Here is a 20660-nt window from a genome sequence, read left to right on the forward strand (position 1 = left end):
GGGACCCGAGCGTGGCGCCGGCCGGGCGCGCGACCCCCCGCGCGCGCGGAGCGGCCCCCGCCGCCGCCATCATGAACGCGGAGAACTTGGCGTGCAGCGAGCGGCTCGTGACGGCCGGCTACGTGCGCCAGGGGGCGCAGGGCCGCCGCGCGCACGAGCTGCGCCTGCGCGCGCTGCTGGAGCAGGTAACGGCCCCTAACGGCCGCTAACGGCCGTTAACGGCCCCTAACGGCCCGGCTGGGGGAGCAGGCGGCGCCCGAGCCGCCTCAACGCCCGCCGTGAGGAGGAGGGGAGGCCTGGGGCCGCCTGGAGCAGCAGGGCCGCAGCTCCCCGCGGGGAGCTCCCCGCGCGGCCGCTTTCGAATAACCCGCACCCTGCTCGGGAGCGCCTGGCGGCTCCGCGCTGTGTGTGTGAGGCTGCCCTGGGGTGCTCCGGAGTAGAAAACAGCCCCGTGTTTAATATCGGGATGTGCTCATGCAATGTGTTCAGCGCAGAATGTGTGAGTTCGTTGCTTGGCTTCTCTCTGAATACGGCCTCGCAAGATTAGGTAATAAAGCTAAAATACTGCAGCGATAGTATTGTTACGTATGCAAATAGCATTAAGGTGTAGAAAATAGCATTAAAGTACAGCATCAATGACACTCGTTACAGAAAAGAGTTATATTAACAAAGCAGTTTACACAAAGATGCATTCGTTTTTAGTTACCCAAGTCCAGGAGTTCACTTCATGTTACTGTTTTTGCTAAGGGGAAGTGCCCTGAGGATGGATGGGATGAGAGCACCATTGAGCTGTTCCTTCAGGAGCTCGCCATTATGGACAGCAACAACTTCCTGGGCAACTGCGGCGTGGGGGAGAGGGAAGGCCGGGTGGCCTCGGGCATCGTGGCCCGGAGGCATTACAGGTACCGCGCATCCGCAGCTCGGGTTTCGGTATTGTGGTATTTCGTTATTAACATTTTCAAAGCGCTTTTTTATTATGTCTTACAAGCCAAAACTTTGGCGGTATTTTAGAAACTCTGTAATGTAATGTTGAATTGATACAGCTCTGTGTACTGAATTTTCATTAATAACTCATTGGAAATTCTTGAAGTCTTCTAATACCTGATGAGTGCTTTGCATCCTAATTTATCAAGATTTATATTTTTTGTGGGTTTTTTTTTTTGGCAGTAGTATTCTGTGCAGAGCATATTTGCCAATGTTTTATTTAACGTGAGTGAAACAAAATAAACCTTCACATTTCTCCTTGAAATATTTGCATCAAAGCATATCAAAGATCAGCTTCCATATGATAAAGCTTACTGAAATGCTAAACTACTTTAGGTTAAACAGCTTTCAAGAGTCCCAGAGTACCATGACAAGTTAATGCAGAAAAGCACTAATACAGGAGTTGTTAGGCTTTCCATCTTCTGTTCTGTAGTCAGACTGAGATGTGTCTGGTAGGGAGGTGGAGGTGACACTGCAGAGGGTATCTGAGTAAGTTCTGCTTTCTGACAGCTAGAGAAATTGTGTCCAGTTTGTTGGCAGAGTCCTTGGGCTACTGTCATTTAGCTACTGCTGCTTTGGGTGACTCACCTGGCACCTCATGTAGCAAGACCTGCAGCAAGGAAGGTCTTTCTCCTGCTCCACTTACTCGTGCAGCAACATTTGCAGGTATATTAGGGAGTTTTGGAATACCAGGAAAGAGTTCTGAAGCCATTTCTCCTTTCTGCTTTATAGATGCCAGAGACTAGTGCTAGGAAGGAGAATTTTTTAGGAATGAGCTTTATGAGAAGGGTGAGAGTGATTTCAGATTATGGTCAGTGAGAATATGCAGAAAAAAAAAAGCAGTAGTATGAGAAGGCTATTAAGAACATAGCAACAGGAATAAGGGAAGCGAGGAGCGAGAGTTAGGTGCAAGTTTCAGTTAATTATTAACTTGCTGTAATTAGCCTGAAATATGAGAAAAGCATTTAAACTGTAAAACTGTGCTCCTGGAAGCTCTGAATGCCATCCATTCATCAAACTGCATTTCACTCTGTTCCCAAAACAGAAAGAAATTAAAGCCATAAATAGATATGTGTTGTTACTAGCTTACTTGAGCAGCTGCTGCATTTCAGCCAGGGTTAAGGTTATTTCTGTAAGATTATATTTCACAAAGGATTATTATGATCCTTCAGTCCTGAAAGGCACGAAGTAATGCCAGCGTTTGTAAATGTAGTTTATGAATGTAGAATGCAAAAAGAGGTGGTGTTACACAATATATAATGTAGAATAGTAGAACGAGGTAGATGGTGTGAAGATGTATGGGTTATGGTAACATAAATGTTTCTTAGGATGTTTTGTCACAGTATATATGCTCACTTTGTTGCCCTCTGTAGGTGAAACATTTCCAACACCATTTGTGTATAGGCAACTGGGGTTTTTTGCTTGTTTTTCTTGGGAGTTATGTGTACAAATGTGGCGTCATTTATAATGCTAATTCAGTAGACATCAAGAAGAGCTCAAGAGTTTCAAAATCTTCTTAAAAGCGAGTCTGCCAGACACTAGAGGGTTTGTTACACTGGGCCTACTCACAGTTTCTCTCTGCTTGATAGAACATTGTTAATCTCATCTTCAGGAAAGGAAAAGTTTCATACTAATACATGTAATTTGCTGTAACTAACTTATGATATTTTGATGTTATATTGGGTGTAGTGTTTTCAGGAATTGTTTATCAAACTAATTTTTCTTCAGTCAGGAAGAAATGCCACTTTGGGACATGAAAAATATTGATGGATGTTTTCAACTTTTTCCATTCAGGTTGATCCATGGAATTGGAAGGTCAGGTGATATTTCTGCTGTCCAGCCTAAGGCCGCAGGGTCTAGCCTTTTGAACAAACTTACTAATTCACTAGTTCTGGATATTATAAAGCTGGCTGGTAGGTGTAAAACTAAAAGTCTTTATCTTTGGTGGGGACTTCTCATGTGCTGTTCATTTTAATCTCTGACTTGCTTTTGATGTGCAGGTGTCCGGACAGTGACCAATTGCTTTGTGGTTCCTATGGCAACTGGAATGAGTCTGACTCTGTGTTTTTTAACGCTGCGACACAAGAGACCAAAGGCAAAATACATTATTTGGCCACGTATAGACCAGAAATCTTGCTTTAAATCTATGATAACCGCAGGTAAGCAGGAGTTGACGGGTTATGCACCATGTTATATTAATAAATTTAAAACTACAGCTATCAGATTGATCCTGAATCCGCATGCATGTCTCTCAAATGGAATTCTTTGTCTGCCAGACTGTAAGATATGAGCAGAGGTTTATCCTCACATTGAAGCTCTCTTCTCTTGCAGAAAGATTCATGGGATCAAGGAAAGGGCAAGTAAGAGAGATGATAATTTTCCAGCTCTGTGCCCTTTACCTTAGGCAAAGCATGACATAGATTCTGGGCTTAGTTCCTAGGATACTTTTTTTTTTTTTTTTTTTTTTTTTTTTTTTTTTTTTTTTTTTTTGGCATAAATCACTTGTTCGATGCAAATGACTAGAAGTTTGGATCCAGAGAAAGTGTTCTGTCCAGGAGACATGATGTTTGAAAGGAATTAGATCAGGAGATACCACCCATGTACATGAGAAAGGTGAGAGTGTTTTCAGAATATGTTCAATTTAAAACATCACGTTAAGGAAATTAGCTCTATAGTGAAGAAAGATATGAGGAAATATGATTGATCTGTTTCTTGGTTTTCTGTTTTTTTTTTTTTTTTTTTTTGAAAACTTTACCAAGATAGCCATTACAAAATTACTTAAAGATTTAACAGCTAGGAAGAGAGAAGCAGCTGTTAGATATGTAACAATTATCAAAAGCAATCTACTAGAATTCTAGTCAAAAAACAAGGCTAACAATGCCAAATCATTCAAGTTGTCCCATATAGTTTGATCCCTGTATGTCCGTGTCAAGGTATATTGGTGAGCCACGAGCCATAAAAGCATATAGCAACTGCCTTGACACACAGCTTTGGAAATTATCCATCCCCCTCTGCCTTTTCCTTCATTCAATAAATCAGGTATTACTCAGATTTTTAAGAAAAAAATCACTTCAACTGGCATGATGGTGCTGCCAACCTATACCTGTTTGGGAAAGGGAATATATGGCTGGATTATTTTTGAGAAACTATCAATTTGAACAACTACCATGACAAATTCCACTCTGCTGTTTAAGAAATCTGTAATAAAATTCTGAGTCATTGCACATAAAACAGGAGTGGACAAGCTTTTAAAAATATATATATTTTGCAGCAATTCAGTGGGGAATGCAGGATATGTGAAAATGTTAACAAACAGAAACACAGTACAGAAGTTATGTAAATGAGTGTTCTTATGCAGAGATATCCCTTGACCTCCTGCCATGTAAAGAAAATTATTTTAATTCTAGTTCTGTTTCAGAACACTTGTATAAGTACCCAAACGCATTTGGTGTGCTGAGTATCGCTAAACCTCAAGGACTGTGCACGCAGTTGTAGGGCTTTTCCAATTTCTTAGTGTTTGATAGCTAAAGTCTGAGGGGTAAATGTTTAGAAAATTATTTGCCAAATTATTTTCATTACACAGATCTATCATTACTGACTGATATATTAGGTATGTTTTGAAAATGATAGAAGAAGTGTTATTTGGAAGGGATCTCTGGGGGTCTCTTGTCCAAGCTCACGCCTGAAGTGGGCCTGTTAGCAGCACTAGGACAGGTCAGCCTTGTCTTTTGTTTAGCTAAATCTTGGAAGTATAGCCAGAAGTTCCCTAGCTCCCTGACTAGCTTGTTCCACTACTGCACTATCCATGTAATGAGAAAGGCTTTCTTATGGTCCGTTCCGAGCCCCTCAAGTCTATGAGAACAAGAACAGGCTCTCTCGAACAAGGTAAACAAGTCCCAGCCACTCTTTCTAAGTTGTGGATGTGTTCACTGTACCTCAGTCATCACGGTGGCCCTCTCATGCTCTTAACATCCCAGCTTAGCTGCAAGCTCCAAACCTGGAGTCAGATTTCAGATATGCATTCACAGGCATTTTGAAAAAGGGAATTAGCTCCCTCACTTCCCATCTTTTTTCCAACTTTTCTCATATATGCCCTTGAGAAATAACTGTTTTTCAGCTGTTTTATATAGACTTCTGGAAATGTTAAAATCTAACCCTTTTATTTTTTTTTAATCAAAAATTTCCCATTCAAAATGAGGTCAGACGCAACGATCTTTATTTTACAAGAAGTAATTTGAAAATTGATTAAATGAATAAGGCAGGAACTTACGATGAAAGCCAATTCATCATGATTATTTCTAAGCATTAATCCCTCCATGTTTTTAGAGAACCTGATGATTACAAAGTTGATTGTTTTTTCAGATTTCTGTTGGAACCAAAAATGCTCACAGTTAGTCTGAGATCTGAGATTACTTTGTGACATACTTAGGGATCTTGTCTGCATTTTTTAGGTTTTGAGCCTGTGGTGATAGAAAATGTATTGGAAGGTGATGAGCTACGGACAGACATCGAAGCAGTGGAGGCTAAAATCAAGACTCTTGGTGCTGAAAATATTCTGTGTGTTCATTCTACAACTTCTTGCTTTGCTCCAAGAGTACCTGATAGGTAAGTAGTCTTCATAAAACATGGTAGTTCTTGCAACAAACCTGCAAAAAACAAAATATGCAGCAAGTCTGCATATTTTAGGTCCTTCTTCTTGAAACTGCTTAACTACTGTCAACAATTAGTAGAGACATTTATCCCCTAGTTTAAGGGAAATTGAAGGTTGAAATGAAGTTCCACCTCTAGAAAAGAATATTGGGAGAACTGAGAATAGGACGGAAAGTAGAAGTGAGAGTAATGCAGAAGATACCCCTTCTGCTGCATGGCATGAAATGAATGTTACTGTTGCAGTGCTTTGTTTTGTAATTTTTCAGAAGTGGTAAAAATCAATTTTCAAGCAAACGTAATCCAGAAAATGTAGTTAACATAGTTAATACTGCAATTTAATATTATTGTTGTCTTCTCTCCTTTAGCCCACTGATGAATTTTCCTTGTCCTTTTTAATGCTGGTCTGTGCATTAAAACAGTCCAAAATGCTACAGCCTACAAAAGACCTTTTTAGAGCTATGCTTTTCATGTGTCTCACTGATGCTTTTAGAGCTAATTAAGATACACTGATATAAATAAACTCTTGGAAACATCTAGGACAGATGTGCTGTGCAAGTGTAACAGACAATTTGCCCTGGTGTAACTTATCCTGGTTTGAACATTTGCTGCCTGATTGCATGATGCTACTTATAATTTCCAGCTGTTAAATCACCATTAAGAGGCTTAAAATACATTGCATTCTTTCCTAATACTATGTGTCCATGTACATCACTTCTGTAGTTGCTGCAAAGATGTCTTTCGAGCACTCTCTGAAGCAGAGATGAGCAATAGAGCCATTAACACGAAATAGAGTAGCTGAAGCATTATTGCTCTGATGCTTTTTTTAAAAAAGCTTTCAGACTGAAAATGACATGTTGAAGTAGGGGTGGGCGAAGCACTTGTTTATGTTGAGTTAGTTTTCCAAAATGAGCACCACTTTTAATTTATCGCAAAATTTAAAATGCTTACGGTTGAAGTTCCTCTGCAGTATCTTTTTAGTTATTAATTACTTTGTTATCTGGGAAACATAATTGAACATTTGCAAGTAGAGAAAGGAAACATTATTGAATCTGAAACATGTCGAGTAAAAATGTTTCCTTCTACTTTTCTCCCTTAAAATAAGTGAATAATAAGAAAAATGCAGGATTTAACATGGGTTAACCCTCTTGCCACAGAGAAAGTAAAAATAAACAAAAGCTTCTATCAGAATACTGCTAGGAGCTGAGTTGCAAATTTATTAGCAAACTTAAATCAAAGCTATCAAAAATGAATGGTCTATATGTTAGCTCAGGTAAGTGAATCTTTCCTTATCTGCCTCTTCTTTTTGACATGATTATTTTTATCCTCTGCAACTAAGAACTGAAATATTAGGTAGTGGCACTGGGTTGTGCTATACCACAGGAGGACTTGAATGCATTTCCTATTTAAGGATACCATCAACTCTTAAAAGCTGTAACATTCCTCTTCCCGTAGGAGGGTAACTCCTATCCAGCGCTGTCTGTTTTAAAAATCTCTGTATTTTTAAGACTTTAGTTAATTTTATACTTGATATATTAATCAAAGAAGTTTCTTCTATCATTGTGATCTTCTTGTAGATCTTTTAGCCTTTTAATGCTCTGATTTGTAACATACCTGATAAATATTTGTCTAAACTATAATCTTGTGTTCGTAGACTGGAGGAGCTGGCTGTAATTTGCGCTAAATATGACATTCCCCATATTGTCAACAATGCCTATGGTGTTCAGTCTTCAAAGTGCATGCATCTTATCCAGCAGGTAGGAGAAGTATTTCAAACAATAAAATTTTTAAAGTATGACTAAATCTCTGATTATAGACAATACTAGTACGTTTTGTCCTGTGTTTCACACCTTTGAGACTATCCCATCTAAGTCTGATATTTGAGAACATGGATTAGAGGGAGGTAGAAGTTTAGAAGATAAATTACACACACAACATTTTTATATACTAAAACAGGTTTTATTTTTTACTTTTATAATGGAAAGATATCATTCATAAGCTTTTTAAAAAGTGTTTCATAAATGTATTAACACAATGAAAATAAGGCACCGTATTTGAATGGGTATTTAGTCCTCATCAGAATGCGAGTTACAGTTTTTTGGTTGAGGAACAAGATTGTACGACACTATATTGGTTTTATCACTGTTATAGATGTTGTTGCTACAGAGAATAGCTGAGGATACTGAATTAACCTCAGTGGTTTGTTCAAAAAAAACAAGAGTGTAACAGGAAAGAGCTTCTGGCACACTTTCATTTGCCCCTGCTTTTCTTCTGGTGTTCTCAGCTAAATCAAGTTCCATCAAAAAGACAACAAACTCTTAGTGCTTCTTCCCTTCTGCCATTCAGTAAGCTACTTAAACAGATAATAACTCTATTTTAGTGAGATATGGGGTTTTTTTTCAGTCTTTTTGCTGTAAGTGTTAGCTGTATTTCTATTCCTTGGTATTATGTAGTGTATGTAGTAAGGATGAACTTGCACATGCTTTTCAGGTTCTGTTATGCTGCATACTTAATTGCTCAGTATACAGTAGCACAGGACTGAAATGGGAGCTGTACTGCAGGACTTATAGTCATTCCTTTGAGAATATCCGATGAACTAGATACAATGCCATTTTATTTTCTGAGAGATGAGGAAATCTGCTGTTGGGAAATTATCTGGATCTTCATACTGTAAGCAGCCTGATATGAAGAAGTGCTGTCACAGCCCACTTGTTTTAATGCAAATTCTATACATGTGCCAGGATAAATCTTTTCTGATGAAACATTAACCTGTAGCCCTTTTACTGTAAACATCTGTGAAATGTTTTGCATTATGGAGTCTTAACTATATAATTTCCGTTAAATTCCATGTGTGTTTTTTTTTAAATGAATTGCAGTCTATAGACTTGCAAGAACTAAAATTATTATCAAGAAAGCAGCAAAAGAGGAAATTATAGGGCATTTTGTAGTCAGGTAACAAACAATAATAAATTAATCACCAGTGCTAAGAAAAAGTAATGCTCCAATTTTTAATTTTCATCACAATTCAATATTTGGGTGTGCTTTAGGAATTAGATTTGTTTTCTTTATGTTGCTGTGTGATTATGATGCTATTAAATGCTTTTTCCTAATGCGTGCTCTGCGTTTTGTTTTTTGCTTTTTTTCCGTAAAGGGCGCTCGAGTGGGCAGAATAGATGCTTTTGTTCAGAGCCTAGACAAAAATTTTATGGTTCCAGTAGGTGGTGCTATCATTGCTGGCTTCAACGAGTCCTTCATTCAGGAGATCAGCAAAATGTACCCAGGTAAAGAGTTCAGACTGGTTTGTACCTGCAAAATAACTGTAAAGAACTTGATTTTTAGCTTTCTTTCATACTTAGTTTTTTGGTGAATTTGGTCTGTCTGCTGTTTTCTTTTTCAGGAAGAGCATCTGCATCTCCTTCTTTAGATGTCCTCATTACACTTCTGTCTCTAGGTACAAGTGGCTACAAGCAGCTGCTGAAAGAGAGAAAGGTAAGCAGCACTTTCTTGAAGTCGTCAGTTAACATCAGTTAACAAAATCTTCCTGTTGTGAACCTGTTTTTTTGTTGGGAATCCAATTTCTCTCTGGAAAGCTCCTGAATTTCTTCTAAGCTCACAGCTCTTAATCTGGAAAGCTAGTGTAAGCAAGTAGTACTTACCTGTTGGCCAAATGGTGCTAGTATATCATGGCTTTTATGTTCTATTTATGTGTTGTATTCCAAACCAGGAAATTAAAGTCCTGTACTATCTTGGAGAGGGCTCATTTTTATTGTTTTTCTGTGTGACCTAAGTCAATAGAGTCTGTGAGCAGTGCTGTGGTGATGGGTCTGCACGGTGCTGGTGTCCAGCACAGTGAGAGCTACTGCAGGGATCTCTGGACTACTTCATTTGGCCTATTGTGTTTGGGTGCCGTAACAGAGGAATGATATGTTGAGGTGCCGCTTTCTCTGCAGAATCACAATTTCTGCTTAAGTTATAAGTAACGTATATGGCTACAAAGAAAGAAGGATGCTGGGTTTTAAGACATTCGTCTAGCTGCAGAGCTAGGTTTCTTCCCTGCCTCTCCCAACTTTCTGCTATGTTGGCTGTAACTGCATTGCACAAATGTTCAAATTGGCTTAGGGCTGAAATCTGCGCCTCTTGAGCTGCCCTTAATTCTGGATTTTTCCTTATATTAAGAGGCCTGATTTTGTTAGCTGTATATTTCAACATAGAGTATTCTTGCCCTAAAGAGCTCCAGGTAAGGAGAAGTAGTAAGTGCCATAAATTAATATCTTTAAGTCATGCATGATCTGTCTATTATTTTGTTTATGAGATACATTCTATTTGTCTCCTGCTGACGGCTTACTGGGGCCTCTGACTATCTGGCAGGATGGTGGTGCAGTTTGCTGCGACTTGTTTCTGGATGTTCATGCAGGCAGCCAGTAATGGTGCTGGACTGGAACTGGAGCTTCCCTGAGAGGAGCTGCAATACCAAAAAACAGTATAGTTATTTTACAGAGGCAAACGAAAGAAGTGTTCCATGCAATTAGCCTGTGAAGACACAACTTGTGAAACTCTGAAAGTAGTCATCAGTTATGCTGCTTTGGAATAAATTTTCTAACTTTACCATATTCTGGGTAGCTGTGTTTGCTGCCATGCATGGTTTCTATCTTCATTAAAAGCAAATTGTCTTTTTTTTTCTTCTATCTCCAAAGAATCTCAACTGAATTTATTGTGTCTTCTGCAAAGCTGATTGTGATAGTTAGATTTATACTGGATGCAAATACGTATTGGGCAGTATAAGTACTGTCAAGTCATGAATAATAGTTCTTTAGTAAATACGATGTCTTAATGAATAGCTTGATATTTAAAATTATATAGTTTTATTGGATATAGGATTTTAGTGCAAATAAAACATTATGTTTTCACGACTTCTGGTCTTTATATTTCAAGAGCGAATATGTTCCATAAACACAGCCTTATATATGGCATAAATATGTTTCTTTTATTGGATTTGCTGTAGAAATAGAAACCTTTTTTGCTTAAATGTTTTTTGCTTCCGAACTGTTAAGATGTAATAGTGATAGTTTATTGCCTGTGCTCTGTGAAAGCAGAGGCAGAGCTATTATGCTCTCAGCAGGAGCTATTTATAGCTTGACATTGAGTACTCCTTTCTATATTGGTGCAACTACACCTCCTCACACACACCAAAAAAGAGCTATAAAAAACAACAGATATTTTTTTCTTTTCTCCTTTTACCTTATTCACATCAGTGTTATTTCAGGTTATTTGAAAGCAAGCCAGAAAGCCCAGACTGTTACTGCAAAGAGATTAATATCTTGCCACCAAGAAAATAAATAGTATGTCCACTTTTCTTTTACATGGATGAACTGGTTAAAGTGGGGAGAAAAAGGAATATGAGTGGTTTTCCAATTGGTTGATGTTCATGGAGTCTGCAACTGTCCACGAGTATGGGCTGCATGTCCTGTCCTGGAGGACTAAAAGGGTGCAGTGACACCGAGGACAGAAGAGCAAGAGACTAAAGCCCATGTGCTGGCCACACGTCAGACTAAAGGTGGCCAGATGTGGAAGTTTTGTAAGGAACCTTCTCAGAGATCTGTATTAGCCCAATATCTCCAGGCAAGCAGTGGAGAAGACTTCCACCAGCCTTGTCTGGCAGTGTTATTTTCTCACTTGTGCTAGCTTGTCATTGTGGCCTTTTTATACGTTTACACTGTGTTTAGAGCAGTGGGCTCCTGGGCCTGTTTGGGGGTCTAGGTAGGTGCTTCTGTCAAATCTGCTAATAGCTCTTCTTTCAGAGATCTCCTAATGTTATGCAAAGGTTAGGCTTTTGTAATGACTCCCCCATGTGTTTCCTCAGTATATTATATTTCAAATTCTGTATTGCCAGGTCTTAAGCCTAGATCTCTCTTCACAAGTGTGTATTTTGTTGGCCGAACTTGGCCTCATGTAACAAATCTAGTGGCAACACTACCTGATATCATGAACAATAGACTTCAACTCCTTATCATCTCAGAATTGATGGAGAGCGAGACACCAAAATTCCATATCAGATTTAATATCCGTTAACTATTTTCCAGCACGCCCACTTAGTATATTACTGTGTTATCCAAGAGGTAATGCCTTAATTTTTCTTTTCAGCAGTTAAAGACTTCCTCAATAATCTTTCCTTAACAGTCTGATGATGAAGTTATTCTGATTATCTTAATTATAGTTGCATTACTTGGGATGCAGCTGAGCTTTCAATATCTTATGTCTGTTTATACATGTGTTTCAAAGAGCGATCAGCTGGGGTCATTGCTGTGTCTTTACGGAGTATCATTCTGGAATATTTAAAACTGTATCAAGGGGAGGGAATTTATTTTTACAGTTCAGTTACCATCGATGCGAGAAAACACGGATTATTCTGATTGGAATGAACTATTTGTGCAGTTCAATGTGAGATTATATTGTTGCTCTACTTGTGATCAGATTTTAGAAGAAGAGAAGGACACCTAAAAATGTCAATATTCAAATATTCTTTCAAGATGAAAAGCATTTTTTTGTATAGTCAGTTTGCTACATTGTGATTTCTTGATTCCTGTGGGAATACAGGAGTTTCCTCGTGGTGAGGTATATAGAATCATATTCAATTTATTGTCTGTGTGTAGGCAGGTTGTAGTTTAACTGAACGTAATCATCGTCTTTAATGCTCAGTCTCATGTACAGCATAGGAAATTTGGCAATCTGTATCTAGTGCAAAGTGACTGTAAAACTACTGCTTTGCCATGTCCTCTCCAATATGGTACGTGTGTGGCTGCCATTTTGTCAATGTTGATTTTTTTGGCGTGTGAATGAAGCAGGAGGGACGTAAGGGACACATATTCCACACTGGCCCAGAGTGTCAGCGAGAACGGCAGGTTGGAACCAGCAGGATGCTTTCCACTATGCAGAAAAGGGTTTCTCGCTTTCATCAGTTGTCTGTAAACTACTATAGGGCTGATGGAATATTTAGTATTATAATTATGTGTTTTTTTTTTTCTCTGGAGTTGCTGGCTTTTCACTTTTCTACCTATAGCTGTTTTCAGTTGGGACAGGAGCTGCCTCTCTGTGCAGGGCCTGTTGCACTCGAGCAAGAAGTGAAGAGTCACCCGTATCCAGTAGGAAGGCTCTAAAACGAAGCAAAAGTTGAATGGTTTTGTAGCAGAGGTACAGCATGACCCCAGTATTTCTAATAGGGCATTATTACAAACCTTCCTGAGAATGCTTTTATATACTTCTTGTGGAGTTGGCCACTTTGTCCAAATAATTGTCATTTGGCATGCTGGGCATAGACACAATTGCTGACTTATTAATATTTTTTTGAGGTATTTTGTCATTCTAGATGCTAGAAATAATTTGGAAAAATAATTTAAAAAGTGCAAGACATTTTAATATAACTTAGCATTCATTCTGCTGGCCTGCTGAGGTTTTGTGAAGAGGAAACACAAAAGAGGAGTTTTCCTCTTCCTTCCAAGAGTGAATTAAAGCATAGCTGACATTTAGTGTATGGATTGTTCAATACAACTTCAGGATAATACCTGGCTCCATTTGAGAAAACCAGGGTGCCTACCACAGAAAATAAATTATAGAAGACCTCGTTGAATATAATTGCTTAGGCTGCTTATAAATTTTCACACAACAGGAATATTTTTATAATAGAGGTGGGTTATAGATTTGACCTCACAAAATATTACCTTTTCTTCTCCTTTTGGAAGTGCTGTTCATCTGTTGTATAACAAACTGCTGAAGCTATTTATAAAATATCTAGAGGCTTTCCAATAGAAAGATGCAAAATATTATAGCTTATTAGGAAAAAAAAAAAAAAAAAAGCAGTTTTGAATTTGTGTTCAGGTAGCTTGAGTTAATTAATGAAAACACATCCTTGGATTTTCTTTGCCAACTCTCCATTCTCCCTTGTTCTACCAAGCCCTTATGTGTATGAGGGCTGACCTAGCAACTTAGTTAATTTTAATTTAATTTTACACATTTCAGTCAGTGGTTAACAAATTTATGGTCATTTCACTGATGGAAAACTGTGAGAGATGCAACAGAGAATCCCCTAGAGGAGAGACATACACACACAGGAATTATTTGGGAATTTCTTACTGCTTGAACATAGGTTTTTCTCTGGAGTAATTTCAACAGTAAGTATATCTATAGTAGGCAAAGTTAATGTATACTTCTGCAGGGTTTTGCTTCAGTCATCAATGTAAACAGCCAGCAGAGGGAGCACAAATTAATTAACAAATTGGATTGCCGAAAAGTACTGATTTAATGGCTAAATACATTAGTGATGCTTGTTGCCGTGAAGCAAATAACAAATGAGGAATGTGTTTATATTCCGTGTTGAACCAGAAGGGAGGGACAAGTGTCTGAACAGCCCCCGAGTGCACTGCAAATAAACTCTGCTGGCTTGAAACTGCAGAAGCACATGGTTTCAGAACACTCCTGAAAATTATCAACACTTTCTCACAAATTTATAGTCCAGGTAATTAACCATAGGTGTTCCCCATAAGTTTTGGTTATTGCTCTGAGTTTCACAGAAGCTTTATGCTGCGGTTGACGATGAATCTGTTGCCCAGTTCACTTATGTCAGTAACGTGGTGCCTCTTCTCTCGGGCTGATTCCTGCTCTTGCATTGGGAAAGACAGGGCAGGAGTGCGTTCATTTGGACTGTCATGAAATGAGACCCTGCAGTAGCTAAAGAACAGCAGCTGTGACGTTCTTCAAACTTAGCCACCACAAAAACCATTTGGTTTCGTATGACCTTTGGGAAGAGGCGGAGGTGCAGCTCAAAAGCACCATTTTGATTACAAAGCATAATTTGTACTTGTAAGTGTGCAGGTCAAAGGAGGCAGCTCTAAAGAGTGAGAAATCCTCTGTCGTGTCCAGAAATGGATCAGGATGCGGAAACAGTCACACCAATGTAGATGAGAAGCACAATCCTTACAGCCAGAATGAGCATAAGAAAGAAACCACCCAAGAAAGTGGTACTTGCATTTGTGCAGTCTCTGCTGCTTAGCAGGCTCGAGCAGGAGGGGTCAGGCTGGGAGGAAGGGCCGAACAGCTGCTGCGTTCAGGAAAATGTGCTGTGTGCAGCAAAATCCATTCGAATGTACGTTCGTGCCCCTCTTCATGGGACTGTGTGGTACTCCTGATATGAAAATGTAGGAACTGGTCCTAATTGTAGTTTCGTGTGAGAGGTGGCAAGATGCACTACTTTTCTCTTTCAATTCTGGTGCAGATTAGAATAGTGCAAGGAGCAATTTACCGTGACAGGGCCATCTGCCATAGTAACAGCTCGTTCTCCAGGGCTGACGAGGCCACAGTGGGAAGGCAGCTCCACTAAGTCGACAGGATACTAACACAGAGGAAAATCGGGGAAAATTGGGAAATCTCTTCACGACTTTCCCACACTAAGTTTTCGGGTCACAGAGCAGGTGACTGACATCCCAAGCACGTGTGCTGGAACAGGCAGAGCGTTTGACCAGTTCGAGGGGCAGAGCAGCGTTGTTCAGGAAATGGAGCTGTTCCTTTATAGGGGGATTGCAGAGAACTGTCTGGCCCAGTTATTTTTTTACACATAAAAACCTATCAGTTGGGCACAAGTAGGGTGAAATGGAAACTTAGCAGTTTTGTGCTGTTTTCTCAGTTTGATAGCTAACAACAAAAATACTGCCTTTTTTTCCCATCTCCAGGAAATGTTCTCCTATCTTTCAAGCGAGCTGAAGAAGTTGGCAGATATCCACAATGAGAGACTGTTGGACACACCCCATAATCCCATTTCCCTAGGTAATCATTGCTTTGTTTTGCTGCCTTTTTTTTTTTCTTAAAAATCTAATACAGTCTGCATTTGTAATGCTACTTTACATACAGTTCTTATTATATATAGCATTGTTTACTACACTTAAATCATTCTTAAACTAAGATGAAGCCATTAAACTTTTTATAGAACAACTTTTCTGGAAGGCAATTTCTTATAGAAGCAGGCTAATACCAGTGATAGGACAAGGTAATGGGTACAAACTGAAACACAGGATGTTCCATCTCCACATGAGTAAGAACTTTTTTATTGTGAGAGTGACAGAGCCCTGGCACGGGCTGCCCAGGGAGGTTGTGGAGTCTCCTTCTCTGGAGGTCTTCCAAACCTGCCTGGATGTCACCCTGTGCCACGTGCTCCAGGTGTCCCTGCTGGAGCAGGTGAGTTGGACTGGGTGATCTCTAGAGGTCCCTTCCAACCTCAACCATTCTGTGATTCTGTAATAGAACTGTGACCCAGATCCTTTATTTTTATATAAAATTGCTCCTGTCCAAAATACTGTATTACTGTAATCAGGACAGGCAGCCTGTAGTAATACTTTAGAAATGAATAGATTTTTTAAAAAAATAAACTATAATAAATCAGTCATATTTCAATGCTGTGAAGTAGATAATGGAATTCATATTCAAAATACTTATTCTAACTATAAATTCTGCTGATCACTAAAAAGGAGTATTTCTCTCCTTTACTACACCTCTGTGTAGTATTTCTGCCTTACATACAATCCAAGAAGTCATTCAGTGATAGGTTGTGGACAAATACTAGTGTAATACTAGTATTCATATTTTCATTGTATCTGACCCTAAATACTTGGCCGGCCGTATTTTTTTGTTATGTGACTGTTGTGTTATGTATTATCTTTTTGAAAAAGAAAAACTGTAATAGTTCTGATCTGACTTTTTGTTCCTTCAGCCATGTCACTGAAGAATCTAGATGAAAATAATGATGTTGCTGTTACCCAGCTCGGATCTATGCTTTTCACAAGACAAGTTTCTGGAGCAAGGTGAGAATGCTCTCAACTTTGAAAAATGTTGGCATTTGTATTCAGGTTTCACAAATTGTATACTTTTTTTTTTGTACCTTGTGTCTCATGAGTACATATTTCAGCCTAGCAATTAAGAGTGAGAGAGTAATATACCCGTCTCTATCGCTATTTTTTAGTAATAATATGTCTACCTGCCTGAAATAGTGATGACCTCTTCTTTAGCTTTGGTAGACTAAATATCTATCCCCATATAACTTGGTGTCGTTATTTCCTAAAGCCCATTGGTTTCAGTTAGTTTCCAGCTCTTGTCTGATCCTATGATTAAGTTACAAGGGAGGATCTTTATTTTTGTTATGTTTATGCAGCATAAATATGGTTGTGCTGGCTATCAGGGGAATAAACCTTTAATTCCCTGCTTTGCTTTTGTCATATGGAAGAAAATTCTGCTTTCTGGAGCTAACTGTGCTTAAAAAAGACAAAGAAATGCTACAACCTGGACCAGTCCAAGCTGAATTTATTCTTAGTGACACTGGTACATGGAAATGCAAGCCAAATCATTTCTAATGATTTTGGTTTAAAGCTTTCAGAAGAAGAAAATGATTTAAAATTTGTTTTGGCAGAATTCCTTTATCTGGATATTACTGCTGCCATGCTAGCTTCTGCCATGGAGTTAATGTCATTTTCTCGAGTGGAGCTGAATGTCTCAGCATCAGAAGACAGGCTTCATTAGCTTGGATTATTCCACTTCCTGCACAGATGAGTGACAGTAAATCTATATGTACTGTAGTTAGATGCTCTTTTTAATTTGCCTGTCCTAACCTTGGGTTGTCCTGCAATTTCAGTCATCTTTGGCTGAAATGATTCAGAAGATTCCTTTTTTGAAAAGTTGTAACTTTCCAATTTTGTTTGATCCAAAGGCTTCAGGGTTTCCTATTTTCATGTAAACAAGTGGTTCTTTAACTGCAGAGTATACGTACCAGTTCACCTGGTATTCAGCAGGTTTAAAATGTCCTGCCTGTGCTGAATGTCAGTGCTGGTGATAACGATTCCCGGCTGCACTCGCATTCAGACTTTCACATAGCCTGTGGTCTGAGCACTTCCATACGGGGGAAGATCGGCCAGCCCTAGTGCTATTTGCCCAAATGCAGTTTCTTTTCTGAACACCACTCTGGAGGTAACAAATTCTAATCAATTGATAAGTGCTTTTATAGGCTTTAACTATAGCCACAAGCCACTATAGGTGAGATGTACGTATAACCTCCTTAGGTTACCCTTAACCTCTTCAGGTTACCTGAGGGCTGAACCAACCAGGCCAGGAACAGAGCACGTCAAATACTTAAGCCTTGATCTGCAAGACAAGTTTGCTGCAGATGCCTCTTCCCCCACATTAGGGAGGTCATAAATGCCTGTAGTGACATTCTCATAGATTTAATGGAAGAAAGGAAGGAAAATTCTATAGGAATGAAGGTAAATGTGCTCATCATAAGGTATTACATAAAAATGACCAGGGCATCTTTAACTGAATTGCAGTTTTGTTTGTGTGTTTCAGGGTGGTTCCCTGTGGGTCTGTACAAACGGTAAATAACTACACTTTTAAAGGCTTTATGTCACATACAAATAACTACCCCTGTGCTTACCTCAACGCTGCATCAGCAATTGGAATTAAAAAACAAGATGTAGACACATTCTTGAAAAGGCTTGACAAGTGTTTGAAGACTTCTGTGAAAGAAAGAAAGAAAGAAAAAAATGTGGATGAAATAAGTAATTCTAATACAAGCTCAGAACAACTTGAAGGCTAGAAGATACAGTTTTTATAACACAGGAAGATACACTTTTGTCTGAATATGTCAGGTTTGTATTGGTTTTAGCTTTCTGAATCTGCAGTGCAGAAAACAATTTATCCCTCAGCTGAGAGGAAGGGGATAAAAAAACAACTCAGGTGAAATTCAGCTTTAAGGAAAACTTTAGGTAATGTTCTCTTTCAGACAGAGGGCCAGTCACAAGCTTTTTGCACCATTTAAATGTCCTTAACATCTGCCAAAGTAAAGTTGAGAAAGATGTTGAGCCAGCCCTTTGCTTGAGGGGGAATCTGACCGATTGCGGCTGATTCTGTGATTTGGCAAATCACAAAACGCTTATTCCCACATTCTGGACTAACAGCTTTTTCTGTGACAGTGATTGCAGACCTTTCCAGTATAGGTACATATCCAGAAAGAAATATTTCCCTGCCTCTTAAACGTCAATGAGTGGTTTCTTCTCGGCATACTTGCCACTTTTGAAAGATTTATATAAAAGCTTGGGATAGCACTTACTAAATACAATGATAAAACTGCATGAGGGAGTGATGGAGTTGGAATAATAATCCCTTAAGGGCCTTACACCACTGCTGCTTTTGGACACATTTTTGTCTATAAACTGCCTTGAAATAAACAACTCTCAGTAGTCAAGAAAAAAATCTAGAATGCCTCGTATATGCAGAATAAGAGTTCTCCACTCTTGGAAATAGTTGCAGGGTTCAGCAACCCAAAGGAATTTTTTGAGGGAGTGCAGTTACAAAAGCAAGGGGCTGTGGAGCACGGAGTGAAGAGGGAGAGTCCCTCCCAACTCCATCCCACTTCTTTTTTTTTTAATGCATTTTGTCCCTTCTTTGGTAGTAGCTGCTCTTGGATAGGAGCAGGAGAGGAGCAGGAGGTTTGCTGACGCCTGTGGCATGAATACAGCAATCTCGAGAGCTAGTGAGTCCTGGCAGGACTTCTAATCTTTTTTTTTTTTTTTTTTTTTATGTACTGACTTTGACTTTTCAACTGTCTCCTGTCATTGGCACTGCTGCTTTTGTAGCTTGTGTTCGGTTACTGATGTGAATTCATTAAGTTAACAATAGGTTTGGAGTCTGTTCTTTGAACAAAGGTTCCTTATCACTGGAATGACATTACTGTAGGTTTCAAATTTTTAACTAATTATTCCTATATGCAATTACTGTATTATATGTTGTTTTGATGTCATATACTGGCCAAAATGAGCCTAATGCTCAAAGACATTTTTCTTTGTCTTCCTGCAATATATTAACTCTTAGGTGCCACAGTTAATCAGTTCTAACCTCACAAATTATTCTAGTTATTTTGTTTGGTGGGATCAGAGCCCTCTGTAACTTGTTTAGTGAAAATAGTGATGCTTTTGAAAGGAACATCTCAATCATAGATGGATTATATCTTAATTGATATAAAATATGGTATTAATATATGGAAGTTATTACAATACTAATCGTTATGAGGGCACACATAGAAGTAAAGTCCATTGTATCTAAAGCTTAATTGGAGGGTGCTACTTGTACGTTGTTTCTGTTGCACATTAAATTAATTAAAGTTTATGAAGTAGTGGCTACCAGGGCTAGAGTCACACTTAGGAATGTGTCCTAGGAGAAATGTCGTCTCATTTGACCACCGAGCCCCTGCGATTGGAAGCAGGTGTGAATTCTTGCTGCCTTTTTGCTGTGGAGAGCTTGCTTTGCTTCTGCTCTCCCCCCGTGGAGCTGCGGCACAGGCTGCAAGGCAAAGCCCCCCGCCGGCTCCTGCCTCGCTCTTTGGTACCCTGGGGACTGCCAGGCCGCCTGGGAGGGCTGCAGTTACCCCTGTAGGTGACACTTGCCACGGAATGCAACCTTTAACATTTCCTAACAATAGTTTTCGGGAGGTGCCTGATAGCAGCTCACAAAAGCGTTTGATGAATAATAATATCCTGAAACTGAACAGAGAGCGAGCAGCAGATGGCTCTTCTTCAAGGCAGTAATCCTTGCCTTGTATGTTCTTGTATTAAATTGTCTGATAGAAGTCACTTCACTCATTCCAGCTCTGGATCGGCACACTTTCTCAGGTAGTGATTTTCCTGTCTGCAAAATATTTCTAAATTCATCAGAAAGATGAAAAAGATCCACAGTGCTCTTTAAATAGAGGTGGAGAGGAAAAAAAAAAGCATTCTGAATTCAACTTTATGAAACTTTTTTTTTTTTTAATTTAGAATCATTTTAAATCAGTGATTTTGGTTGCAAAATAAAACAAAGTCTATGGTGTCTCTGTATGTCAGTGAAGTACTTCACAAATCTCAATGAGGTGGTGCAATTTAAAATACCTTTGAAGCTTAGCACATCATGATGTATAGACTCTTCAGCTAAATGTTTGTTGCCTTACTTCAGTAAGCTCTTGTACC

At 39.1% G+C, this 20660-nt stretch overlaps 1 protein-coding gene across 3 annotated transcripts; it reads left to right on the forward strand.

Annotated features, from left to right (window-relative positions):
• Window positions 1–71: 71 nt before the first annotated feature.
• SEPSECS (Sep (O-phosphoserine) tRNA:Sec (selenocysteine) tRNA synthase) lies at window positions 72–20340 on the forward strand. Of its 3 annotated transcripts, none has more exons than XM_026037681.1 (11): window positions 72–185; window positions 748–902; window positions 2779–2897; window positions 2985–3143; window positions 5436–5589; window positions 7286–7388; window positions 8783–8912; window positions 9029–9120; window positions 15351–15444; window positions 16385–16475; window positions 18007–20340. In XM_026037681.1, exons 1-11 carry the CDS (start codon window positions 72–74, stop codon window positions 18254–18256), a joined length of 1461 nt encoding a protein of 486 aa, XP_025893466.1. In that variant the 3' UTR covers window positions 18257–20340. The 3 variants fall into 3 exon arrangements, with proteins under 3 accessions (XP_025893466.1, XP_025893467.1, XP_025893468.1); XM_026037682.1 differs by lacking the exon at window positions 72–185 and adding an exon at window positions 437–547; XM_026037683.1 differs by lacking the exons at window positions 72–185; window positions 18007–20340 and adding exons at window positions 437–547; window positions 17078–17487.
• Window positions 20341–20660: the final 320 nt, after the last annotated feature.

This window comes from Nothoprocta perdicaria, unplaced genomic scaffold (genome assembly GCF_003342845.1).
Source record: "Nothoprocta perdicaria isolate Ctin4 unplaced genomic scaffold, notPer1 scaffold_2, whole genome shotgun sequence".
Lineage (NCBI taxonomy): Eukaryota > Metazoa > Chordata > Aves > Tinamiformes > Tinamidae > Nothoprocta > Nothoprocta perdicaria.